At 30.1% G+C, this 18,387-nt stretch overlaps 2 protein-coding genes across 2 annotated transcripts; one reads left to right on the forward strand and one right to left on the reverse strand.

Annotated features, from left to right (window-relative positions):
* Positions 1-2,429: 2,429 nt before the first annotated feature.
* On the forward strand, positions 2,430-5,080 carry LOC137835693 (probable glucuronoxylan glucuronosyltransferase IRX7). Its single transcript, XM_068644308.1, has 4 exons — positions 2,430-3,253; positions 3,340-3,701; positions 3,793-4,043; positions 4,170-5,080. Exons 1-4 carry the CDS (start codon positions 2,992-2,994, stop codon positions 4,648-4,650), a joined length of 1,356 nt encoding a protein of 451 aa, XP_068500409.1. The 5' UTR covers positions 2,430-2,991; the 3' UTR covers positions 4,651-5,080.
* Positions 5,081-10,422: 5,342 nt separating this feature from the next.
* On the reverse strand, positions 10,423-13,003 carry LOC137835694 (xyloglucan endotransglucosylase/hydrolase protein 31-like). Its single transcript, XM_068644309.1, has 4 exons — positions 12,205-13,003; positions 11,972-12,072; positions 11,645-11,862; positions 10,423-11,230 (listed from the first exon to the last, which is right to left on the reverse strand). The coding sequence occupies exons 1-4, from the start codon at positions 12,431-12,433 to the stop codon at positions 10,870-10,872; spliced, it is 909 nt and encodes a 302-aa protein (XP_068500410.1). The 5' UTR covers positions 12,434-13,003; the 3' UTR covers positions 10,423-10,869.
* Between the last annotated feature and the right edge of the window lie 5,384 nt (positions 13,004-18,387).

Genomic DNA, 18,387 nt, shown 5'->3' on the forward strand with positions numbered 1-18,387 from the left:
ATGTAAAAGAAGATGACAAAGAATAAGGACATTTTAATCTTTCACACATCCAATGAAAGTGCAGGAAGAAATGACTGTGGTACAAAAAGAAATCCCATAGAGTCCAGTGCTTCTGTTGCGCTGACTTTTAAATCACAACCCAGTATATAATAGCTTTTTTTTTTGGCTCTTCACACCCTCTAATATTTCATTTTTCTTTACATTCCCAAAAGCCCCTTTTACCACTCACTTTAACATTGAAGAAACTTATTTCTTTATTATAGTTATGTTGTATTACATTTATAGAAACTAATTTCTATATTGTAAAACAATTTCATTACAAAACATGTCTTTCAGAATATAACCTAGAAACTAGTTTACTTAAAAAGTATTTTCGTAAAAAATATTGAAAACCCAAACAGTGTAATAAAATTGATGGCAGATTCTCTCTACAGCAGATCATTTTGGACTGCACCCAATATACATAAAGAAAAAGACCAAAATACCTTTAATGAAATGAAAATTAAGGTTTAGTAAAATGTGCACCCAACTCACATCCAACCCACACCCAACCCAGCAGCATTGCACCTTTTTTTTTTCTGTGATCACTGTGAGGAGACAGCGCGCAGTGGCAACAATCCTTCTTTAGTGGCTTCGTCTCCTTCTCCGTGCGCTGCCTCACAGTCTTCTCTGCGCGCTGCTTTCTCACCATGATCACAGAAAAAAGGATATAATGTTGCTGGGTTGGGTGTAGGTTGGATGTGAGTTGGGTGCACATTTTACCTAAACCCTAATTTTCATTTCATTAAGGATATTTTAGTCTTTTTATTTGCATATATTGGTACAGTCCAAAATGATCTGGTGTAGGAAGAATCTGCCAAAATTGATTCTTCTAGTAAGATTATCCCACATTTAACGGGAAAATTACTATTTGCACCTGCGTCATGATGGTGAACTATGGAAATGGACATCACATCAGCATCTGTGAAAATACCTATTTTGAGCAATACTTCTTATAATGTGGGCCACAAGAGGTGAGATATTGGGCTGTTTCTTCCTGCAACTCCATAGCTTATTCCGACACCCTAAAGATGAGGTGAAAGATCATTTTATTTTTTTAAAAATCTATTTTGGATTTTACAATAAAAAATGTATATTTTCTATTTATACCTACCAAATTGTGGAATCTGGAGTATTTTTTTTTATTTAAAAAATATATGAAAGGTATTCTCAGATTCAAAAATACATTTTTGATTTTGTTATCCAAAATACTTTTCAGAATCAATAATTTAAAATGTATTTTGTTTAAAGAAGCTCGTTCTAGATTACAGAATCCAATATATTTTTAATTTTATAATTTAAATTTTTTCGAATTATCTATTTAAAAATGAAAAATAACAGTAGAATAAATAGTATTTTTAATATTTTAAGGAGTTTGCAATTGCAGTCAACATGAACTATACATTGGGGTACGTCTAGTTTTGTTATGTGTAAAATACAAATATATGAATTTAATTTCAAATTTAAATTATTTTTAATTCTTTCCGTGGGTTCAAATCTTATAAAACTAAATCAATTTTGGAATAGGTTTATATGGACAAAATATATTTAGTTCAAAATGGATTTTAAGATCAGATTATATCTCTAAACCGGTTTTTAAACTTGGAATTTGTTCGTATAATGTTCAAAATTGAGTCAGAACTCTTTTTAAAAATGAATCTTAAGAAAATGATTTTTTTTTGTTATAATTAAAACTAATTAAAAAAACTGGCTTTAGCGGAAACTATTTTAAAAACTAGACATGTAAGTTTTTTTAAAGAAAGAAACCTGTTGATATTATTTAATTCTTTTAGCCCAATGTATATTATAATGTTAGAAAGGGTGTACAAAATCATTATTAAACATGGTAAAAAGTTTTGTATTTGCGGATATATGTGAATAAAACTTATAATGGATATTAAATGTATATCTTTTGCGAATATTAATGTGTAATGAATACATATATTTTTAGTTATCTATTTATTGGTAAACAAGTATATTCAACTGACAGATACTTATTATCTACTAACCATTATTAATCAATTTTATTTAGATATATTTTAAAAAAATAGAATGATCAAAATAAAATTATTGAGAAGAGAAATATCATCATTAAACTTTTTAGGAATCTAATTATATAAATTTGTTTTAGGAGATTAATTTTTGAAAATAATTGAACTCATTATACTTTGTTTTTTTCTTTTAAATGTTATCTAGGTGCAGCACTCCCTATGAATTCATGTTTCTTTCCAATCTTTGTGTTTGCCTCCATATCTGGTGACACCACTGTTCTAAGTTCAATGCATAAACAAATTCTGCAACTTTTTCCAGCTCAAACTCCTCTTTCAACGCTCCTTGTCATTTTTTAATTAGCTCTATTCTTTTAATAATATATTATTAATGTGTGTACTGAATCTCCAACATTTTTATCAATAATTTCTTAAACAGACAAAGTTTCTACGGTTTCCAACCATTTCACTTCGCCACGTTACTGTGGTAGCATCTCGTGAGAGGTTCATATGATGTTGGGCTTATTAAAACCATGATGCAATTCTTAGGTTATAGTTATATAATAATGAAGATACGATGAATAAAATATGAGTAATAACATGGCAGCAAAGGAAAAACCGAAACCACATTGGACCAATCATTTACGACGACAAATACTGAGAGGACCAAAAGCAGCACAGTGACCGATGCCCCCGCCGAGCTACATGCTCATCCATCATCGCCATGTGATCTCTGAATCAAACCCATCTCAGTTAAATTCACCTTCACTTTTTAGGGAAGAAGAATTGGATTTCGGAATTCCAAAGCTGCAACCATTTTAGTTTCAAAGGATTCGTTAAGATTAATAAATATATCCCCACTTGTTCATATTTTGGTGCTAAAACCTTTCTTCATTTCTTCAGTTCCACTTCTTCAAAGCTAGGTTGCTGCTATCTTTCTGTAAATGTTTTAATTTTAAAAGAAATGTCAGAGCAAAAGAAGCCCCCCAAAAGCAGGGTTATCTATGTTGGGATGAAGCTTCTGCACAAACCAGGGAACAAGCCTCTACAAGAGAAAAACAGTTTCTTTCATGCATATTACAAATGGGTTCTTTGGCTCTCTCTCTCCCTCTATTTCTTCACTTCCTATCTCATCACCAGCAACCCCAACAACGCACCAACCTCTCCCGACACATCCTCCCACGTTGTCCCTCGTGCCTTTGTCGACACCACAACCAACTCTCTAGGTGGCGTAACATAACACATTGTTCAGCATTTTCAGCTCAATAATTGTTTGCTTTTGAAACTTATTTCTCTACTACATTCGTTGTAGGGGTGCTGAAGAATCTGAAGTTGTTCGTGTACGAGCTTCCTCCAAAGTACAACACCGATTGGCTCGCGAACAAGAGGTGTGCCAATCATTTATTCGCGTCGGAAGTTGCCATCCACAGGGCACTGTTGAAGAGCGAGGTTCGCACGTTTGACCCTTACGAAGCTGATTTTTTCTTCGTCCCCGTTTACGTTTCCTGCAACTTCAGCGCCGTGAACGGCTTCCCCGCGATTGGGCACGCGCGCGCTCTTATTTCCTCCGCCGTCAATCTCGTGTCCACGGCATACCCTTTCTGGAACCGCAGCAACGGACGTGACCACGTCTTCGTCGCTTCCCACGACTTCGGTTCGTGTTTCCACAGCCTGGTAAAAAGTCAATGTCCCACATCGATTAAATATAATGTCTGATAAAATTAGTCCCCTTTCTGTTTGTCTGATTGACTTTTGTGCTTTGAAGGAGGATGTGGCCATGGCTAATGGAATACCCCAAATTTTGAAGAACTCGATTGTGTTGCAGACATTCGGCGTTGTTCACAGACATCCGTGCCAAGACGTGGAGAATGTGGTAATTCTGCCATATGTTTCGCCGGAAAGCGTACGGAGCACGCTGGACAATTTTCCGGTTAACGGACCGAGAGATATTTGGGCTTTTTTCCGTGGGAAAATGGAACTGCATCCTAAGAATATCAGTGGACGGTTTTACAGCAAGTAATTACCAGTGGCCCCACTCAGCATTAATTAAACTTAAATGTAACGTAGTCAAATCATTAACTAATGTTGCCTTTTGGTTGAAAAGAATTGACCGTTTTTTCCCTCTTTTTTTCTTCTGTGAAGGCGAGTGAGGACGCAGATTTGGCGGAAGTTCAACGGTGACCGGAGGTTTTACCTGCAACGGCACAGGTTCAGCGGTTACCAGTTGGAAATTGCTCGGTCGGTGTTCTGTTTGTGCCCGTTAGGGTGGGCTCCGTGGAGTCCGAGGTTAGTGGAATCCGTTGCGTTGGGTTGTGTGCCGGTTATCATCGCGGATGGGATTCGATTACCGTTTTCCTCCACCGTGAGTTGGTCGGAGATATCGCTGACGGTGGCGGAGAGGGACGTGACGAAGTTAGGGAAGATCCTTGAGCGCGTGGCGGCAACGAACCTGAGTGACATACAGAGGAACTTGTGGGACCCGCGGACAAGGCGAGCCCTGCTTTTCAACAATGTGATGGAGCATGGCGATGCCACGTGGCAAGTTATGGTTAGTTTGAGTGAGAAGCTTGGTAGGTCTTACCGAAGGTCTATGGTTAATAACGAATTAGGGAGTGACACGTAATAGTTGGGTATTGGCGTGGATTTTGGATTGGATATGGTGGTCTTTCTCCCACGCTCATGACAGCTGGCATTTTTTTGTTAAATAATTTTTTGTGTATATAGATTTTTATTATTATAGATTATAGGAGTAGGTTAGGTTAAATAAATTATTATTATTATTTTTTACTGTTTCTGATATATGAGTTGGCATGGAAATGAAATGACGAAGTGAGGAAGAGTTTTTGGAAGTGGGAGAGCGACATGGTTGAGTGGTTGAGATGTGTGTCAGAACTTTTTAGTGTTTTTATTGAAAATTATGGGAAGTTGTGAAGGTGTCAGTGGTCACGGATATGGATGCTATGCTCTTTCTATGGCTATGGCTGTCAAAATCAAATGCTGAAGGAGAGAGAATCCAATATTAATTATGAATTGCATTAATTAAGTCATTAAAACACCCTTCAAAAAACTCTGTAAGCAAATTCTGGACTTCAATTTTACAACTTTGCATATAACGTTCGTACGGTTTCTACCTTTTCACCTCAGTGATGTATATTGGCGTTGGATTATGGGTGGCAAAGCGGGCGGCTTCTATGGGCCGGTCCGCGGCCCGTAAAAAAAAATAAAGCGAATTGTTTATTTTAATCTGCTGATCCGTTTAAGTCTGTTCTGCATAATCAGCAATTTGCGGGGATTCAATGTGGGATGGGGACGAGTTGGTTTGCATAACTCGTATTAATTTTAAAATGTATAATATTTTTTCACATATTTATATTCTTTTTATATAGTCTTATATTTTATATTTCGAAATTTTTAATAACATCTTACTACACATGTTTCATGAAAATAATATTATGAAACCATCTACCTAATGTCTATAAATAAAAAAATATCAAAATCTTTATTTAAAAAATTATTTTTTTTAATAAATAATTTTTATGCGGACTGACCCGTAAGTCCATGGACCAACTCTTATACGGGATAGGTTGAAAAAATCAACTAACAAATTCTATGCGAAATTGACCAATACAATCTACTTTTTACAGACTAAGTGTGGAACGGACCGGCTCGCATTTTCAGCCCTTAGACTGGATGAGATAAGCCACTAATGTTGTGTTGTGTTGCCATAAGCTGCACGGATCATTGAAATGGTTGTAAACGTCACAATTGATAGCGACAGATAGTATAGGTTGAAAACCGAAAAATTAAAAATGAATTCTAAATTTTTATATCAATTTTTTGTATTTACTTTTATTAATTCAGCAATTTTATTTGAATTTTAAATTAAAAAAAATTCGAACAAAATGGTTTATTATAATTAAATATAATATTATGTTTAAAATTCATTAGCAACTAACAAAGACTAATAAATATAACTTTTAAATACTCATTCACTTTATTTTATTGTAATTATTCTAATCAAAAGTACATTTGTGGTTGTATTAGGACACTATCCAAATTTTTGTGTTTTATTATAGTAAAATGTGTGTCTTATAACTCCTGGTTACTTATTTTGATATCTCTAGATTTTAATTAATATTATTTAAATTTTATATTTTTTTTAAACTGATTTTTTTAAGTATAATAGGATGATTTTTTTTATCTGAATTTCTTAATAGTTTTATTAAATGTTCTTCTTAATTATTAGTAGACTTATAATTGATTTGTTAGGTAAGTTATACTTTTTTTTAAAAAAAATAGGAGATTAGACTAATTAATACTATACAACCCTCACGGCTCAAATTTTTTTAAGGTAAATAGTCTAATTATACGTTGAAATAACATCAAATTACAACTTACTATTTTAAACGATAAATAGGAGACAAGTTTATTTTTAAATGATCTGCACATTGAAAACATTGATAAATTCTATTGGGACCTATAAACCTTGTTTTGCATAAACTAGATTCATAAGTCATATTGTGACTTATAAGTTACCGTATGCATAAACTCGATTTATAAGTCATATTAAGACCTATAAGTCACCTTATGCATAAACCATATTATGGCTTATATAAGGTACCTTGTGCATAAAACTGAGTGATAAATTATATTGGGTCATATAAGGCACCTCATGCGTAAATGCAACCAATTATCCATATTGAGTCTTATAAGCCACCTCATGCATAAAAAAGTCTATAAGTTATCTCGTGTATAAACTCGACTTATAAGTCATATTGAGGCCTATAAGCCTCTTTTTACTCGTCGTTGTGTTGTCTTAATTTGTATTCTTAATTCATTAAGTATATGCATTATTTGATGCAAGGCTGCAAAATATAATTCTTTTAGGTCCCGTTTGGTTCAGAGACGAAAGATTTACTGTTTGTGAAGAATGCACAAATATCAATGCACATACAGACAAAATCACATGGAAAATCGAAAAAAAAAATTTGATCAAAACTTTTTTCGCTGAATTGCGAAGAAAGTTGGAATTTACTAAATAATATATATATATATTTATTTAATTAATTAATTACATTTTACTTTCTTAACCTTTTCATTTTACACTTAAATTATTCTTATTTTTAATTAAAATAAAATTATAATTTAAATATAAAATATAATCAAAATTATAAAAAATTATAATTATAAAATAACATAATTAATCATGTTATATATAATAAATTATAAATATAAATAATAATAAAAAAAATTATTTTTTAATAATATAGAAATAAATTTATATAATAATTATATTAATTACAAAAAAGTAAAGATAAAAATAAAAATATTATTTAATCTAAAAATAAGTTTTTATCAAATATTTATAATTATAAATATTTATATAATATTTTAGTGAAAATAATTATAATTTATAAATAAATAAATCAAATTAATTTTTTAACAATTTTTAGATATAAGGGTAAATTTGTAAACTACATTATTATCAATTAAAAAAAATATAATTTCAATCATACCTATCACATCACTCACAAACTTTCATAAATTTTTCCTATACTTTCCACTCTATTTACCTTAATCCAAACACCTTAACTTTCTTTATATTTTTCCATCAAATCATCTCAAATCCACTCCCTCATCCAAACAAAGCATTAAGTCTTAGAGCTTAAATATCTCATAATAAATTTGGGGGTAATTTGACTTTTTACTCAATGAAAGTTTGTATTTTCCTCGAATCATTCCAAAGAAGTTAATCTCCGATTTTTGTTTAAGATCCGGCTAATTTTATTAAATATCTCTATTAATGATTAGTAGGCTAAAAGGAGGTCAAATTAACTAATGATACAATAATTATACATATTTATAATTTTTAAAATATGTTAATAATTCTGTATGGTAATTTTGAATTATAAAATTATGAGAAATAAATTTAAAACAATATAATATTAATTAAAAAAATTATATTATTTTTATCGGATATTTTTTTTCTGAAATATTTGTTAATTTCTTTTAAAAAATGTTTAATAGTGTTATTGAAAAAATAAAAATAAAACCCAATCTAAATGGAATGTAAATGTTAACTTGATTTGATTCACTAAAAAAATAATTAAATAATAACTAAATTTAGAGAAAAAAATAATTAGTCACTGTATTAATTAAATTAGATACTAATTTAGAGACTAAAAACTTATTGATATCTAAAGTAGTTTCTATTATTAATAAAATATTATAATTTTGTTTTTATCAGCAAAGAAAAAAAATGATTTCTAAAAATATTATAAAATAATTTATAAATTGGTATCTAAATTAACTAGCAAATTTTTAGCTACTAATATTTTAGATTCTAAATTAGTCCCTAAAAAGCTAATAAAGACTAATTTAGAACATAAGTAGTTAGTAGTTAAAACCTTGGTAGCTAATAATTAGATACCAATTTTGAAACTACTTTATAAAATTTTATTAATATAAAAACTATTATAGATACTAATAAGTTTTTAGTTTATGAAATGGTATTTAATTTAGTCAATATAATAACTAATTATTTTAGTCCTTAATTTAGTCAATATAATGATTAATTATTTTTGTCTCTAAAATTAATTTTTATTTAATAATTTTCTTAAGTGATTCAAATTTTATATAAAATTGAAACCAAACCAAATCTAATTGAAATATATTTATCTTGTGTAAGTTTTTTACATGCACATTCTTCAAATGGTTTTTCGAGTTGACAATAATAGCATATGACAATTCACTCCCTTGGAAACCAATTTCATTTGTATTAGGTCTCAAATACCATAGCCAGGCTTCCGTTGAAAGAGGACTGTTTCTTCCTGCAACTCCATACCTTCTTATCTCATCGCCATAAATTTTCAATTTTAAAAAAATGCTCCTCTATAACATTTCGGATTTCGTAATTTAGAAGTCATTTTTCAAATTCGTAATTAGTCTCTGGATTACATAATCCGGAAGCCTTTTTTCAGATGCATGATTACTTTCTGGATTACATAATATGGATTATGTAATTCAGAAGTCTTTTTTCAAATGAGTTTCTGGATTACATAATCCGAAAACTATTCTATGGAGGTGGCACAAGAAGGATAAAAATGTATTTTCACGTTGTGTATGGAGGTGACAGAAAAAGATATGGAGGTGCAGGAAGAAACAATCTTTAAAGAGAATGATGGAAAACCCAAACCAAACACTACAGTTTGGGTTTGATGCAAAAAAAAAAAAAAAGAGCTACGAAGTAATTTCTAACAAATTAATTTAATTTAATCAGCTAGTTCATTTATTTTGAGTTTCGAATTAAATTAAAATTCATTTTGATTTTAAATTTATTCTTTCGTAACCTGAGTTTCGGTCACCTTATTAAATTTTAAATTTTGCACTAAGAAATTTGTTTATCTTTCTTTAGTATTTAGATTTTTGCTCTACCTTTTATATTTCCCCAACTAATTTCAACCTTCGTACTGCTGCTATTAACTGTATTTCGTTGTTTTTACTTTCCAACATAATTATAGTATTCTAAGGCAAAAATAATAATTGGAGAATTAGTTTAAAAGTATTTCTATTTAGATTTGGTTTACACATCGCTTAAAACAATTAGATAAATAGACATTTTTGCTTGGTAGTGTAGTTTTTACACTCTCATTATATCAAAATTAAAGTCTCCACACACACATACATTAATCAACTATATAACAATAATCAGAATATAAATAGAAAATGAGTGTTAATAATTGTAGTGTGATTTGCATTGTTCTCACCGTAGATGCTCTTTGAAATTCTGAATCCATTTTCGTTCATGTGACATTTGACAATGCCACAACTGGACAAGAAATAGTACGATAAAGTAATGTTTCTGACCACTCACAAGATGAAATTTAGAAAATTCAAAGCAAGAGACTGAGATGCAATTTACATAGTTCACATGATTTCATAGAAGTCTTTGTCAAATAAATTTTTACAGGTGTAACATGATAATTATGTAAAAATAGTATTTTTTTTAATACTTTCAAAAAAATCCGTGACAATTAAATTTTATCAGTTGAGAGGGGATGATCATCATGAACTTATTCTTCATAATTATGTTCATAAATTGCTAAGATTAAAATAGTAGCAAGATTGTTGCTTATTGTAGGAAAACTCTTCTATATTTATTTTTCTCTTCTCTGATTTCTTAAATGTTTTCCAGGTTCAAACAATAGTCCTTGACACGGGCATTCTACTGACACAGCAGAATATAAGATTAGTTATTATTTTGATGGAGTCACAGATTGAATAATGGTTTTGGTTGTCCGATTCTGCAACAAAAGTCCATAAGAAGTTTCCTTTCAACAGTTTACTTTCAGAGGGACAAAGGTCCTTTATCTCATTTCTGGTAACTAAATACCAATTAGGAAAACATCCAAATAGATTTATTTCAACAGGAAAAGACTAAACAACAGTGCATCACATTACAGAAACAACAAAAACATCACAATCTTTTGTGGGGGCACAAATAACATAATTACAGAAACAACGAAAATATCACAATCTTTTATGGAGGGGCTTGGATGCTCAGTGTTGTTGCAATTACACTTACCATATGCAATTCGGACCATCACAAAATCCACCCCCAGGAACAAACTCTTCTGGTAGTAGGATGTGAAAAGTAAAAAAGTAACTTTGGAACATGCCAACCTCAACCAAACCATGATTTAAGCTGGCAGAGTTCAAAATAATTTTATTTTCAAAGCAACTAGATATTCCTTGTTCATTGTGTATATTGAAATTTTGCAGTTGTGCATTAAAGTTTAAGAAAGTATTTTCCTAACTTTAATCCAAATATATATGTTAAACCTTAACATTCTGGAGTAAGGGTGTGGTCTCTCCCAGGATCATGGCAATAGTCATACACCAAGTGGTTGTTTTGGACCCATTGCATTGCAGCAAGTTGCTGAGGACTCAGGCTTCCATGGCCTGATGGTGAGGCTGATGGTGGTTGGCATGAAGTGGAGGCTTCTGTGGTGCAACCTTCAAGTTTGAAATTTTGGTATTGACCAATGAAGGGTTGGTATTTATAATCAGCTTTGTATTTTCCACCCTCTGTGGCCCATGAAGATGCATCCCATATTGATCCGTACACATGCATTTCTCTTGTGGGGAACGTGGCATCACTCTTCCTAGGATACCTTCTTATTGGGACATCATCAACCAAAAATCTGCATATATTATTCCCAGTGTAAGATGATTAGATTACTAAAACTAGCAAGCAACACAGAATCCAGATTCTGCTAGATTTTATCATAATCAACCTACTCCCGTGAAAAAATACATTGTCATCCCATAATAAGCTATGAATGATTGATTGACAAAATGCACAGTTTTTCTCACTTTGAGAAACATGATAAAAAAGTTAATTGGTATATTTGAAAGGGGACCACCACATTCCATTATTGTATAGAAATGGCCTTTTCGGTGAAATATTTTAACCTACCTTATTTGCCTAATTGGCTAGCTAGATGATTCATTCTTATTATATAAGAAAAATGTTCACTAAAAAATTACAGCAAGGGCTTTAAGTTAGATTTTATAGGAAAATTTATGAGTATCATGGTAGTGCATGAAGATATTACATGATCTCACTGGGTTCCCATAGAATAGCATAGTTGTGAAAATCTTCTGTTGGGTCGAACCAAAGGTGAAACCTCATCTCTCTCCCTATAATATTCCCATCTCCACTTCCTCTGATGTATACATTTGTCTGCAAGACATATGGCTTATCTTGGGTGGTACCAAGGAATTCAATGTCTATTTCATCATGGTTTCCCGGGTAGTCTTGGTTGTTTGAAAGCTACAATTCCCAAATGAAACAACAAAGAAAAGCGATGAGTAACTGTACATAGCATAATGTATATATACTCAATTTTCAACATTAGTTCAAGCTACAGATTAATCCTCACGTATAAAGATGTTATGACCCCTGCTGTATAACCAGGTTGAAGTTTAACTGCAGCACCAAAGTATCCAGATCGGTATGAGTGAAGTGACTTGAATCCACTCCCTGTGTTTCAAAAAAAGTGCCAGTGAAGAGGTAGTAACTAACCAGTGATAATGAATAAACGGGACTTCAAATTTTAATAAAGAAAAATAAATAAGCATATGTGGTTGGGTTTATGTGAGACATTTTACATACCTGTGTAAGTGTCAAGCCAGATTGTTAATGACTCTTGGTCTAGTTTCTGATGCTGAGGTCCCCAAAGGTTTTTAAATCCCTCACCAAAGGTAACAGGACTAATTTTGGAACTAGGGTAGTAGCCAGGGGAAGGTGGACCCTGAGCAGTACTATAACAAATCACAATTGAGAATAAAAGAAAAGAGAAGAGAGAAACCAGGTGGAAGAAAGAGGAAGGTAGCAAGGACATTGTGGTAACCAGAGTGGCTCTGCTAAGATGAAGGGTGGGACACAAAATCAAAGGGGTAGTTGGTGGTGTTCATGAAGAGTATGAGCACATTGTTAATATATAGACGGATTTGGAGGCCACACAGTGCCAAAAACGGCGATAACTTGGTTTAATAAGGAGTTGGGTACACGAGGGACTAGAGTTTATCTGGTTTATGATGATACATCAATCTATGGTGTGCTTTTCTACTTTGATTTCCTCTTGAGAAGGAACTTCCTTTTTTTGAAGTAAATAAATGTTTGTTATGCTTTGTCAATTGGGAAGGAGAAGAAAACTTGGAGGGTGAAAGACACATTAACGCTTACTTTCGTGACATTTATTTGGTGACCTTTGGAAATGTGACAAAGATGGCATAGATAGGTTTCGACATGAATGGTTCACCTTATCAAAAGCTTTTACATGTTATCATACAACACTTGGACAAAGCATATGATAAAGAGAAAAACGTCCTGAACTTATGTTTAGGGGGATGTGATGGGAATTGGGGTAGGATATATGGCCTCATAATGACACACATCAATGAGAGCTATCAACTGGTACTCCACACTTATTCATCAATATATATTTTCTTGCTACTGTATAATAAAGTAAGTAACAGTATTCTTACAATTAGCTTTTTGCAACAACTTTTCACATGCATTTCTTCTATCTCTTTTTTTGACATCACTCATTTTGTCACAAATTTTTAGTCTAAATTGTTCTGATAATTTTTTGTATGGTGTGAAATTCAGTCTGATTGAGAAAAAACAGTTATACAGCTTCTCATCCAGAATACCAAGTTCTGAAACAATGAACCAGTACATTTAGAAACTATTATTTTGTACTGTAAAAGCACATTCATGAACTTGAAACGCGTATTTGTAGTAGAGTCTAAAAGTTTTAATAGTTGGAGGACTTGTTTCTAGTCAACACTTAGAGAGGAACTTATAACCACCACAACCTATTATATTTAGCATGCTTTGACTATTTTGATAATTGGAATAACCACATGAATAGTCTTAAATTTTCTTTTATTCTTGCAGTTTTTTCTATGCTTTCTGCTAATGAGCTTCTGCTGATCATAAAAAAACAAACAATGTCAAATCTCAACAACTTCGGATCATTAAATACTATAAGTTGTGGTAGTTTTGTGAACATGAAAAGAAACATGGTTGATACTACCCTCCCTCCATTTCACTCACTTTTACCTTTCAGTTTAAGTTTTTGATACTTTTATTTGAAGTTTCTGATTTTGGCAGATTCTTTAAGTCCAAAGCAAGTAGTTTATATTTATTTAATGCAGAAAGTTGTTAGTCCATAAAGTGAGGATTAGTTTGACAAATAATATGGTTTAGGATAGAATTTGGAAAGATTAATGAAATTTTGAAGTGTAACAGCAGTGAGGTGACAAGATTTGACCTCATGCAGAAACAAAAGCAATCCACAAAGGATTATAGATAGGATTAGGATGCAATTGAAGAGGATTAGAGAGTGTAGGATAAAATTTGTTGGGTTGCATATTAATGTAATGAAAGCAACCATGGGAATTCATGGATTTAGTTAGTTGAAAAAGAGAAAACAATTTAACTACGGAAGTGGTTGTCCACGTTCTTTCTGATCTATAAAGGAAACAGAAGTGCATATCCCTTGTGTTTGGCAGCTCTGTTCCCTTCCATGATTTATGAAACAAGATAATTATCAGTTCATTTGGAAAGGAAAGGTATTCCACTCACGTAAATGCTTTTTTTGTTGATAATAACATATATTATGTGTCTCTAATTTAAGAGCAATTCTTCCTAAGCAATACCTCACTCATCTGCAATAACCATGTATAAAAGAAGATATTGGAGTGAATAATATGAACGGTGAATTAGATGTAGAAACAAAGGTGTTGGTGGTGAGTGTGCCCTACAGCACTTTTTCATCTGGTGAGAAAGCAAGAAAGTGTAGCAAAGTTGATGGTTGATGTAAACATTTTAGTGTGCAGTATGAAAATTGAAGACAATGGAACTTCAAAAATGTATAATGTGATGGAGCATTTGGTGTAAATAATTTAGAGACACTGTGTTGTTCTTTTCAAATCTCCTAACCCGCAAACAACGTGAATTCATCTGTATGCATCACCTTTACTCTCTCTTTCTGTTGAAGTCAACTACCCTAATTTTTAGTAGTTCATAATGCATGACTACTACTGCATAAATCTTTTTGAGTCAAGTTTTGGATTAAAATTTTATAAAATAACAAAATGTAAATAGATAAATTTATTGAAGTCAAAACGTGATTTAAAGTTTTATATTGAGTGAATATAAATAAAATTTTATTACGAAAAACTGTTGTTTGAATCCAATCAAAGACCCGTGGCCACAAATAAATAGTTATGTATTATAAAAAAAATTGGATCTTCTATTTTTTTTTTATTCAAATCAAAACAAAACAAAGAGTATGAAACATTAAACTCATTCTAGGTATAGCTAAAAAAAATGTAAAATAAAAAATCAATAAAAATTAAAATAAAGACTAAACATATATAAAGAAAAACAATTGAAAATTAAAGAAGACAAAATTAATATTAAATTTTCTTCTAAAAAATTTGTATCCATATCTTTTGTTGTTATGAATATGATAATAATAATTATTTTGTGTAGGGTCTCTTGGAGATTTTGGAAACTGTGTCTCGAGTGACTGGGGATTTCTTTCGTATTACATTGAGATGCACAAATGCACTTTAAAATGTTTAAACCTAGGTTTGAAACATGCTATTGCTATGCTGGGGAGTGATTTGGGTAGGTATTATAGGCGAAATTTGGAATCATAGGTATAAGGTTGTTTTTAAGAATGTGCGTGTTGATCTAGTTGAGGTTTTTACTATGGTATAAAGGAAGACTTGGTCTTGGATTACGGTAAAGGAAAGATTGATTGATTTCTCTTACTTAGATTGGTGTTTGGAACCCCTTTGTTGTATGAAATATTTGATATATTGATGTTTAGTGATTTATGTTTAACGTTTTGTCCATGTTTATGCAAACTTTCTTGGCTTTTGTTTCTTCCTGACAAGGTCGGTTTGATGATTTTGGGGTTGAGATACAGTAAAGGAAAAATTGGTTGATTTATTCTACTCAAATTAGTGTTTGGAACCTTTATTTGAGAGACTAATGTTTGGCGATTCTTGTTTAACACTTTGTCCAGATTTGGAAGACGTAGTGTATTTTGTGCAGGTTTTTTTACTTCTATATCCCCATCGCAGGGTCAATTTGATGGGTTTGGCGCTTGGATGTTTGATTTACTTCTGTTTGCTGATAAAGACTGAGTTTAGTTGTTCCACTTTTGTGTCTTGTCTTGAGAATGTGTTCCTTTGGAGGGTTGATGTAATTGTATATTGATGTGCTCTTGTATCTTGATATGGTATGTTATTGTGGCTAATGTGCTGTAATATCTGTTGGATTCCCATCTGATTAGGTGATAAGAAACTTGTGTTGAAATTATTTGTAAAGGGTTAGAGCACATGTGAAGTGCCTCATTTTATTTTATTTTATTTTATTTATTCTTTGCTTATAAAAAAAAACTATTATTTTGTTTGCATGTAGATGATTAAAAAATACTTTAAGTTGGTCACATAAATATTATTATTAGGAAAACATATTTTATTTTTTATATAAATATTTTATTTTATATTTTGCAATAATTTAAAATCATTTTTTTAATGTTAATAAAATAAATAAAATATAGTTTCAGGTAAAATATATATTTTTTAAAATTTTTTGTTTCTTTTAAAATTTTGAAATCATGATTTTTCATTCTTAATGATCTAACTATAAATTAATAATATTTATTTGAAAAATTCTTAAAAAATTAAAATAGGTAACATTAGGAGATGATAAGCAAATATTAATACAAGTTATTACCTGAAACAATTATTTAACATTTCGTTTAGAATATAAAGAATTAACAAATATAACATAATATAAAAAGCTAAATATAAATTTTAAAATAAAAATATAAAAAGGTAATGCATATGTTATTAAAGTCACATGCAAACTAGAAATAAAACACTTATGGTAATCAAATGAGAGTGAATGAAAACTTCATTTTATATAAACTTCAGTTTTATAAGTTAATTTAAATTACTTTTTAATATATGTCTTAGAATGAATAAGATTGAAGTTGATTTGATTTGATTTGAAAGAAAGGTTTTTAGTTTGGTCATTTTTGAAAGTGAATTAGTGCAATTATATAGTAATTGAGTTAGGCACTAATATTAGCCTTTTAATTCATCAACAATATTCTTTATCACAAAGATAAGCATTATGTCTTTGTAAGTAAATATCTTCTTTATACGTATTACAAAGATTAGAAAGAGTGGAAAACAATGTTACGCTTCTAAATCATTTCAACTTTCTTAACTTTTTAGGGTCTCCACTCATGCATTAAGGATTGTATCAAATATATATTTGATTTTCTTATTTTACTTATTTTATATTATACTATTACAGTGTGTGTTCATGAATCTAGAATATAATTTATATATTCAAAAATATTTTTTATTTACTACAAATTTTAATCGTACTATAATTTAAATTTTTAAAGTATTTATTTACTATAGATAATTTTAATTGTATAAAATAAACATTTGTTTTAGACTTAAAAGGCTAATAAATTACTGACTCAAATCTTAAAAAAAAATCATAGAATATAATCTAATTTTATACATAAAAAATAATTAGTTGTTACAGTGATTAAATTAGAGATTATTTTAAAATTTTTTATTTTTATTTTTTAAATTAATTTATATTATTATTAAATAATTTCTAAATTAATATCTAATTAGCTACCAAAGTTTTTCTACTAAATTGGTAGCTAATTAGATAAAAATTTAAAAACTATTTAGTAATAATAAAAATTAATTTAAAAATAAAAATTATTTTAGTATCTAATTTAATCATTATAACAACTAATTGTTTTTTAATTAGTTTTCATTTAATTTTATTAGTGTAAAGACACAACCGTTAATTAAAGTGTGATTAGGATAATAAAGATTAGATTTCAAACTTCATAACTTTCACCCCTAATGAAGAAGAGTTCATAAAAATAAACATAAATTTTATACACCTTAAACTACACCACAGTGCATTAATAACTAAACCACAAAATTTACTTATTTAACCAGAATTTAAAAGTATCAGACCCTGTACCTCTGCGAGAAAAAAATTCAGTTTTACTCTATTTTTAATCATTTGTTTTTTCAAATTGATATTTGTGAAAAAACTAGTTAATGTAAAAATCTAATAGATACATCATAAATATCTTATAATTTATTTATGATTCTCACATCTTATTTATTCAATTATAATTATATTAAAAATACTTTAATTCATAAAGTATAATTTTTAAGTCTTTTTTTTCAATCTATCGCTTTCTAATTTATTTTATGGTCGACATGAATAAAATTTATTACGGAAAAAATCATATATTGTTTTAATCATCAGGTTAAACTTTTATTAATTTAAAAAAATATATATAACCTTTGACGACGTTAACTAATACATTTTATTTTATTTTATTAAATCATACTTAAATAAAAAAATCCCAAAATTATTTCAATAAAGTATATTATTTAATTAATTTACATAATTTTTCTAACACTTAAAAAAAACCTTTGCAAGATTTGTTAGAGACTTTAAGAACTTAAACAATTAAAAATGCAGTGTAGGAGATTGCATTGCCTGTATTTGAAGCTTATCATAACAAACCTAAGTTTTAATTTAATCAATATTATTTTCAACCAATATGAAAGCATTAAATATGAAACATAGGGGTTTGCTAATTATGTAATTAATGAGTAAGATGAGAGGATTAATAATAATAATAATCTGATAAAAAAAAGAAGGAATAATAATAATTGCAGCAGTTGATTAAACAAATTGCAGAGCCATTTGGTT

The sequence above is a fragment of the Phaseolus vulgaris genome, chromosome 5 (genome assembly GCF_000499845.2).
Source record: "Phaseolus vulgaris cultivar G19833 chromosome 5, P. vulgaris v2.0, whole genome shotgun sequence".
Lineage (NCBI taxonomy): Eukaryota > Viridiplantae > Streptophyta > Magnoliopsida > Fabales > Fabaceae > Phaseolus > Phaseolus vulgaris.

Excerpts from the sequence above, each read along its gene's own strand:
- LOC137835693 (XM_068644308.1), top strand. The coding sequence starts at position 2,992 with ATGTCAGAGCAAAAGAAGCCCCCCAAAAGCAGGGTTATCTATGTTGGG. Across the intron at positions 3,254-3,339 it reads CACCACAACCAACTCTCTAG|GGGTGCTGAAGAATCTGAAG; the intron begins GTGGCGTAACAT and ends CATTCGTTGTAG. Across the intron at positions 3,702-3,792 it reads GTTCGTGTTTCCACAGCCTG|GAGGATGTGGCCATGGCTAA; the intron begins GTAAAAAGTCAA and ends TGTGCTTTGAAG.
- LOC137835694 (XM_068644309.1), bottom strand. The coding sequence starts at position 12,433 with ATGTCCTTGCTACCTTCCTCTTTCTTCCACCTGGTTTCTCTCTTCTCT. Across the intron at positions 12,073-12,204 it reads CTGGCTTGACACTTACACAG|GGAGTGGATTCAAGTCACTT; the intron begins GTATGTAAAATG and ends TTTGAAACACAG. Across the intron at positions 11,231-11,644 it reads TGGGAACCCAGTGAGATCAT|ATTTTTGGTTGATGATGTCC; the intron begins GTAATATCTTCA and ends TAATATATGCAG.